The sequence below is a fragment of the Topomyia yanbarensis genome, chromosome 2 (genome assembly GCF_030247195.1).
Source record: "Topomyia yanbarensis strain Yona2022 chromosome 2, ASM3024719v1, whole genome shotgun sequence".
NCBI lineage: Eukaryota > Metazoa > Arthropoda > Insecta > Diptera > Culicidae > Topomyia > Topomyia yanbarensis.
This window is the reverse complement of record NC_080671.1, coordinates 280,001,992-280,011,426: the sequence shown is the minus strand read 5'-3', so window position 1 is coordinate 280,011,426 and position 9,435 is coordinate 280,001,992. Positions and strand designations below refer to the sequence as shown.

Sequence of the window (9,435 nt, the reverse complement as noted above, 5' to 3'; positions counted from 1 at the left end):
AATGGAAAGATACGCGTCTGTCTAGACTCACGCCGAATCAATGCAGTTACGAAGAAGGACGCATATCCCATGCGAAATATGTTAGAAATATTCCATAGACTTCAGAGGTCAAAATACTTCAGCATAATCGATTTAAAGGATGCATATTTTCAGATCCCCCTTAAAGAAATTTCGCGAAATTTCACAGCCTTCAGAACGCCAAGAGGCCTCTTTAGATTTAAGGTTGTTCCTATAATATAATATAATATAATTTGTACGGAAACCTATATAATAATAATAATAATATAATAATATAATAATTGCTACGGAAACCTTGGAAGATCACTTCAGGCTGCTAAAAGAAGTGGCCATTCGATTGAGGAAAGCAGGACTGACGATTTCAGTAGAAAAAAGTAGGTTCTGTCGAAAACAAGTCCGCTACCTTGGCTACCTGCTTACCCAGAATGGGCTTGCCATAGATAGTGCAAAGTTGGAACCAATATTAAATTATCCCAGACCGAAAACAGTGAGGGAAGTTAGGAGATTGTTGGGACTCATGGGATTCTATCAAAAATTTATTAACAGTTATAGTCGTCTAACAGCGCCGATTACCGACTTATTAAAAAAGTCAAAAAAATTCAAGTGGTCAGAAGAAGCAGAAAACGCATTTTGCGAACTAAAATCTGTTTTAACATCGACTCCTGTTTTAGCTAATCCGGACTATTCACGTCAATTTACCATCGAAACAGATGCCTCCCAATTAGCTGTGGGAGCAGTTCTATTACAGGACTCACATGAGGGAAAACGAATCGTTGGGTACTTCAGTAAAAAACTTTCCACCACCCAGAGAAAGTATTCAGCTACTGAAAAGGAATGTCTAGCTGTATTGCTAGCCATAGAAAACTTCAGGCACTACATTGAAGGATCAACATTTACGGTGATCACAGATGCGAAAAGTATCATATGGCTGTTTTCAATTTCAGCTGCAAACGCCAACTCCCGTTTACTAAGGTGGGTACTGAAACTGCAATCGTACGACTTTGTATTGCAGTACCGAAAAGGGAAAGACAACGCTTTAGCAGACTGTCTTTCGCGGATTGACTTGGTCCAACACATAGATCAAGATTATGTTGAATTGATGGAACACATTAAACAGAACCCAGAAAACTATAAATCATTCATGATCTCAGGAGACAAAATATATAAACACGTAGACGGAAGATCCAAGTTCGTCGACAAACGGTTCGAATGGAAATACTATCCCCCAATGTTGGAACGAACAGAACTAATCCGGGCCGATCATGAACCAGCTCACTTAGGTTACGATAAAACACAAACAAGTTTTTTTGGCCAAAGATGGCAGCAGAAACGAAAGATTTCTGTAACAATTGCTTGAAGTGTAAGACAGCCAAAGGAATCAACGTTAATCCAACACCGCCGATGGGATCACAGAAGAAATTCTGCAATCACCCATGGCAATTTATCACCTTGGACTATGTTGGTCCATTTCCACCATCAGGAAAGGGAAGAAATACGTGCATATTGGTGGTTACAGATGTATTTACTAAATTTATATTGATCCAACCATTTCGTCAAGCAACAACCGCGTTATTGGTACAGTTCCTCGAACAGAACGTGTTCTTGTTGTTTGGTGTACCTGAAATGGTGCTGACCGATAATGGTTCAAAATTCACATCAAAAGAATTCAAAAAACTATTACACCAATATGGAGCAAAGCATTGGTCGACTCCTTCGTACCACCCCTAGGTGAATAACACTGAGAGGGTTAACAAAGTAATTACTACCGCAATCAGAGCCACCCTAAAAGGGAACCATAAAACATGGTCAGATAATCTACAACAAATCGCAAATGCCATTCGCACGTCGGTGCACGAATCAACGAAATATTCACCGTTTTACCTTACTTTCGGTCGTCGAATGATCCAAAATGGATCAGTCTTTGAATCTATGCGGAACACGGATACCCAACCACACGAGCTTCCTAGCAATGAGGAGCTAGGAAAACTATACGATGACGTACGAAAAAGCCTGACTGATGCATACCAAAAACAGTCAAAGTATTATAATTTGAGGTCAAACAAAAATGCACCCACTTACGCTGAAGATGAGAAACTGCTGAAAAGGAACACTGTACTTTCTGATAAGTCAAAAGACTATTGCGCTAAACTAGGACCAAAATACACAGAAGCAATAGTCAAAAGAGTTTTAGGAGACAGCTACGAACTGACTGACTGCAACGGAAATGTGCTTGGAATATTTCATGCAAATTTCCTAAAAAAATTCTAAATGATTTCGTAAATTTCTCAGCTATGTGGCCCTTTGCGGTAAACAAATAATTAAATCAATTGAAAATTTAAAATAAAAATACCTTCGGGGAAAACTTTAGCAAATCAAAACAAGAAAACAAAAGACGAATTTGAGCTGTGAAAACTCTTCGGAGTGACCAAATTAAGAAAATTTTAATAAAAAAATACCTGCGAAGAAATTACTAGCTAGAATAAACATTACATTTTCGGAGCGACCGAAAAAATAGAATTTTTTAGAAATCGAAAAGCAAAATTCTTATCGAGCTATGACATTCACTTTTTGTGACAATGTACAACCCTAAAGAAATTAGATACAAAAAAACATTAGAGAAAATTCATCCCTGTAGTGGGAAAGGTGCCAATAAGTTCTAACGCTAGTTAGAAACATTATTGCAAATTTTAAGATGGTGAAGGTTAGCGCAAAGTTTGTGGGTTAGCGCAACGCTTAATACTAGGTTCGTTTACATGAATCTGCCTAACCTTTACAATTCAGCAAAGCTACTTAATGGCTACGTTAGTGTGTTAGTTTAGATTTTAGGGTTAGGTAAAGAAAAAACACTCACCCGGAACCGGTCGTTCTTTTAATAGTTCAAGGTTATTATTTTTTGTCAAAATTTTCCCTTTGAACCGGTTCTCCTTATCTCAACCATACCTAAAAGTCGAAAGAAAAGATTAGGAAAGAATAATGAAGGGTTATGGATAGGAACGATACTTACCTGTGATATTATCGCTTCTTTCAACAATTGTCGAAATAAATATAAAAATGAATAAGTGGGGGCAATGAAGGCTCGTCCCACACGTTCGGAGTTTCAAAAAATCCCTTCTTGCAGGCAGTCTTTTGTATTCTCACAAAGAGAAGTTCAAGGCCAATGGCCACATGTTGTTTTTTCCCCTTGTTGTTTCTATATTCTTGAGAACAAAAATCCCACGTTGGAACCTGCAGAATAAAAAGAAAAAAGGTAGATCATGAATTTAAAAAAATAGGTACCTTTAACTCTCCTTCGCAACGATTCCAGAAAATCCAAACAATTTCGGAAAGACAAAAAAAAATCACTCGCGACACACACATTTCGCACTTGATATTATGAATTTTGACATTTTTTTTGTTTGTGCTGTCATCTGACGTCTAAGACCGTGTTCGGTCCATCTCGACGCAGGGTGTATTGCGAGGGGTAGGGTGCTGCTCCTGGTTCAACCAAAGAGCCAACCTTATATTTCTGTTGTAGTTTGTTTTGGTTGGTGTGTTTAAATTTGCAGTTTAGTTGATTTGATGAATTGTGTAATTTGTTTGAGGTCACTCTCTATGTTTTGCTGCAAAATTTTGCCCAGTGGCTCGTAGTATTCCAGTAGGTCGAACTCCACTCTTTGTTAAATTTTGGGCATTCATAGAGTAAATGATGGAGGTTTTCTTGCTCTTCGCATATTTCGCATAAATCGTCGGTTTCCCAACCCCATCGTTTCAGTCGATCCTTGGTGAGAGTGTGCCCCGAACGGATTCGGCTTATGATTCTCTTCTGTTCTGTTGTCAGGGTCAGGCCGTGGCACCAAATCCTTTTCCCTGGTGCTTTCATGAGCTGGAAGTGTGCGGCTCCTTTTTGCTTGGAGGTTTCTTGGTATTCCCTGGTCCATCCATCCCAAATCTCTTTTTCTGCAAGCTTTAAGGTGTCTCCGAGTGTGAGTGCGTTGAATAAATTTTGGGCTCCCATCCCGGCTGCAGCTGCTTCCGTATCTGCTCTTTCATTTCCGGCGATTCCTTGATGGCTGGGGATCCATTGTATCCTGATGTCCTTGTATTCGGATGCTCTTATCTTTTCCCAGGTCATCGCTGCCAGGTAGTTTTCGTTCACCAAGGAGTCGTTCAGTAAGGTTTGGCATGCTCCGGAGGAGTCAGTCATAATCACGGCTTTTGCGTATTCCTTCCTGTTGATCATCTTTACGGCGTGTAAGATACCCAGCAATTCCGCGTTGGTGATGGAGAAATTGTGATTGATCTTGAAGCTTTCTACCGGCTGATCCGTCGAATCGTACGTTGCTGTCGCTGTTCCTAGTGGTGATTTCGAGCCATCCGTGTACAGTATGTGGAATCCCGTGTATTCTTCCGCCAAAGTTTGTAGGAATTTTTGTTTCCAGAAGTGGTTATTGTATTCCGTTTTGCATTTCTGTTCCCTGAAGAGTTTGATAGCTATTTTTGCTCTCTCGCTTGCATCCACTTTGTTGTGTCTTCCTGTCGCGCTTTGGTTCTTTGGGTGTAGTTGGCTGATAACGTCGTTGTGTTTCACTGCCACTGTTGTTAAAAAGGAGCCATTCCCTTCCTCCGTCTTTATCGCCTTCTCTACAAACGGCTGCAGCTGATTCTCGTGAAAGGTGGATTTTAGTATGCCCTTTAGGGTTAGCATTTCGATCCTGTCCTTAACGGGCATTTGGCCAGCTTCCGCCAGTATTACGTGTATCGGCGTCGTTCTCAGGAAGCGCATTGCGTATCTGAGGTAGGTGTTGTGCAATGTTTGAATCTTTTTTAGATTCGTGGTCGCCGCCGCGCCGTAGATTTGTGCTCCATACTCCGTTTTGCTTCTGATGATGGCGTTTCCAATCTTTACTAGGGTGTCCGGGCTTGCGTTGCTGTTCCTTCGACCTAGCAACTTAATTATGTTGAGTTTCGCCGTCCCTTGGTTTGTGACCTCCTCGATGTGCCTCCTGAATGTGAGTGTCCTATCCAAGGTGAATCCCAGGAGCTTGTGGGTGTTGTTGATCGTCACTGTTTCTTGGCCGATTTTGATTTCCAGTTTTTCGTGGTTTTTATTTGAGAAGACGATTGCTGCACTTTTTTGTACGTTGAGTTTGAAGTTCATCGCGCTGAGTACCGTGCTTAGTTTCCCAAGGAAGATGTTGATTTTTATCGCTGTTTCATCTAGATTTGCGCCTTTGGCCAACACGGTGAAGTCATCTGCGAACTGGACTAGTTCACAGTCCTCTACCGTCACTTTGTGTAGCGGTGCTGTATAGAGGTTGAACATCGTTGGGGAAATCGGGCATCCTTGTGGGAGTCCTTCACTCGTTAGTACCGTTGTTTCCCCTTGTTCCGTTCTCAGTACCATTTTCCTTCTGCTTAGGTAAATGCGTAGCCATGACAGCAGCTTGTTTGGGATTCCGTTGCAGGCCAGTACGTCCATAAGCGTGCTGAGATCTACCGAGTCGAAGGCTCCTGATAGGTCCAGGAAGACTGCAATAGCTTGTTTCCTTTCGAGTTTGGTCTCGTGTACCCGGTTGACTACGTAGTTTACGCAGGTAGAGGCCGAGCAGTTCTTCCTGAATCCAAACGAAAGCTTCGGTAACAGATTTTCCTGTTCCGCTATTTCATTTAGTCTGTCCTTTACGACTGTGTTTATCAATTTGATGTTGATGTTCATCAACGGGCCCCGTGGTGGTGGAGGAACGCTACGTGGAAAGCTGAGCTGCAAGCAACCGGGCGGGTCATAGGTGGTGGATAATGCTTAATCGCGATAGCAACTAGTTGTGATTCGCGACCCGAACCAGCAGCGGGGGCTGACTGCGGGTGTGGTAGGACGAGGTAGTGGGTCCTATACGTTCTAGGCCTAAATACCACATGCCCTAAAGCAGCCCTGACAAGCCGAGCCAGCGCCGCCTTTAAATAAGCGCTTAGCCCAAATCCCTCTCCTCCCGTTATCCTTCCTTCCTTCCTTCCTTCTGCGGCTGTTCGCCCATCGAAATATGGAAGCTGTTCTTCAATGTCAGCTTCTTTCACCGAACAGCCTAGATAAGCCGTGTAGTGTCGGTAGTGGTTGTTTCAACCGGCTAAGAATTACACTACGGACTACCTGTTTCAGTGGGAAACAGGGAACCCCAATTCCATAGTGTCATGCGACCCGTGCTATGGGTAAAATTGTTGAGGGGGTTTAAAACATTCTCAATGGCGAACGGAGCCTGGGAAGAGTCGGGCGAACTCCCCAGTATGCTGCATTACGCAGCGGAACGTTCACTCTACACACCGATTTTTTTTCACCGATGATCCACTTAATTTTGCCGAATTTTTGTTGGCTGGGGGTTTTGCTGAGACTCTCGGCTGATGGTAGTTCGGTGAAGTTTTGTTGAGTTTCGATTATCAAATTTCGATGTGTACAGATGAACCTGCCCAGAGGCCGTGAAGTATCCGGCCTAGAATTGAGCCACTGGAGTCCTGCTCCCATGTCGTAGGAGGCGACTGAAAGTAGGAGACCCTAAGTCAAGGTGTAGTTCCGTGCCGAGGACTTAATGACTGGAGGGTCTAAAATATGCTAGTCGCGCACGGAGCATTTTGGGTTTTGCCCTTACTGTGTTATGCGAATCTCTGACACAGTGGACCATTATTTTCTTCGCAAATCGTGGGAATCAAATGATCATGTCCCATTTAAACCTGATATGGCTCGCTAAATGCGTTAACATCCCAACTCGCTTGGTGTCCTCTAGTTGTTGTGCAATTTGTGTTGGAGATGGAATGTACAGTTCTCTAATCAACAATGGTTAGAATAGCACAAGTCAATCTCCAACATAAACGTACAGCAACTATGAATTTATCTCGACTCATGCAGGAAGGTAAAGCTTCCATAGCATTGGTTCAAGAACCGTATTTCCATAAAGGAAACTTCTATTTTGGAAAGTTACTTAACACTGCCTTCATTGCTTACAACAAGACAGGCATGACTAACCCACGTGAAATGCCTCGTGCTTGCATTCTTGCAAATAAGGTTATTGACGCGTGTCTCATATCGGAGCTCACAACTCGCGATATCTGTGTTGTCACAGTTACACTGACTGTCGGAAACGTAGACAAAATATATATATATATATATATATATATATATATATATATATATATATATATATATATATATATATATATATATATATATATATATATATATATATATATATATATATATATATATATATATATATATATATATATATATATATATATATATATATATATATATATATATATTGTTCAGCATACCTACCGCATAACGAATCATCCCCTTCTGATGATTTCAAAAGCGTTGTATCATATTGTAGCAGAAATGGGCTTCCGCTCATTATCGGCAGTGATGCGAATGCTCATCACATCATTTGGGGCAGCTCAGACATCAATCTGAGAGGCTCTGAACTGATGGAGTACATAAGTAGTACAAATCTACATATTCTGAATGTGGGAAACCGACCAACTTTTGCAAGGTCTGGGAGGGAGGAGGTGTTAGACATAACACTTTGCTCTGATAGAATTTTGCATGAACTGGGAAATTGGCAGGTTCCAAATGAAACTGAACCGTCTCTACCCGATCATAAATATATATTTTTCGATCATTTTGATGTCACCTTCAATGTGGTGACATATCGTAATCCTAAATCTACAAACTGGGACCTCTTTTTGGAAAACTTGGCGACTAAATTTCATGGATATTTTCCAACAATTAGTCAACTAGACGACTTAGATGACGTCGTGGATACGACAAACTCATTCATATTAGCATCCTACGAAGAAGCTTGTCCACTTCGTACTGTTAAATCGACTAGGGGAACCCCTTGGTGGAGGGCTGAGCTTGAAAGAATGAAGAAAGTTATGAGAAGAGCTTGGAACTGGCGTCAGCGTGATGACTCCAGGGCTTTCAGGTCAGCTCGTAGTGCATATAAGAAATGTCTTAGATCTGCAGAACGGGCTGGCTGGCAAAGCCTATGCACTAATGTCTCTAGTCTGAACGAGGCTAGCAGATTAAATAAAATTCTCTCCAAATCGAATGATTTTCAGATGAACTCCTTAAAAACCAAAGATGGTGTTTATGTGACGGACGAAAAAGATGTTCTTAATTGTCTCTTCGACACACACTTTCCAGGTTGTATCGATCCGGAGTTGAACAATGTTCACAGATCTCATTCTGGTGATTCGGACTCGTGGGCGTTAGCACGCACATTGGTCTCCTCTGAATCGGTCAAGTGGGCAGTTGACAGCTTTGCTCCATACAAATCACCCGGAAAAGATGGAATACTTCCCGTGCTACTGCAAAAGGGATTTGATATTCTTAAACATGTCTTGAAAAAGATTTTGCTTTCCAGTCTTGCTACCGGGTATATCCCGAAAGCATGGCGAGAAATAACTGTTAGATTTATTCCCAAAGGGGGGCGCTCAAGCTATGAAGAAGCCAAGAGTTTTAGGCCTATCAGCTTAAGTTCTTTTCTTCTGAAAGCTTTGGAACGGATAATCGATCATCACATCAGGAACGTTAGTTTAGTTGAATATCCACTGCACAAAATGCAACATGCATATCAGTGTGGGAAATCCACGATCACTCTGCTTCACGATGTTGTTTACAACATTGAGAAAGCCTTCTCGCTCAAGCAATCGAGCTTGGGTGTATTCCCAGATATTGAGGGTGCTTTTGACAATGTGTCCTTCCAGTCTATTCTGGAAGCGACGCGCGGTCATGTGACACCTGCATGTATCTCAGGTTGGATAAACGCAATGCTTAGTAACCGCATACTTTGCTCGTCGCTGCGACAGGCTGAGATACGGAAGTTGAGTCTTTGCGGTTGTCCTCAGGGCGGCGTTCTGTCACCTTTGTTATGGAACTTAGTAGCTGACGGCTTGTTGAAGAAACTCAATGAGCTTGGATTTCCAACCTACGGGTTTGCTGACGATTACCAAATACTAATTACTGGATTTTGCATCGGAACAATCTTTGACTTAATGCAACAGGCATTAAGAGCCGTCGAACAGTGGTGTCGACAGGTTAAACTATCAGTTAACCCAAGCAAAACTTCAATGGTTCTTTTCACGGTTTTTTTTTTGCAGTTCTTTGATTCTGAGCTACTGTGTGCAGATCAAGTCAAATACGTAGGAGTCATATTGGATTCCAAACTGAATTGGTCTGCTCACATTGAGTTCAGAGTCAAGAAAGCGTGCATGGCTTTCGGGCAGTGCAGACGAACTTTTGGAAAGACCTGGGGTCTCAAACCTAAATACATCTACTGGATTTACACGACAATTGTACGTCCAATACTGTCATACGGTTGCCTTGTGTGGTGGCAGAGAGGAGAGGTGGTGACAGTCCAGTCAAAGCTAAACCATCTGCAAAGAATG

The 9,435-nt window shown here is 41.9% G+C and overlaps 1 protein-coding gene across 1 annotated transcript; it reads right to left on the bottom strand.

Annotated features, from left to right (window-relative positions):
• Positions 1 to 3,607: 3,607 nt before the first annotated feature.
• Positions 3,608 to 5,713, bottom strand: LOC131680379 (uncharacterized). The gene has a single exon (XM_058961096.1). It carries the CDS (start codon positions 5,711 to 5,713, stop codon positions 3,608 to 3,610), a length of 2,106 nt encoding a protein of 701 aa, XP_058817079.1.
• Positions 5,714 to 9,435: the final 3,722 nt, after the last annotated feature.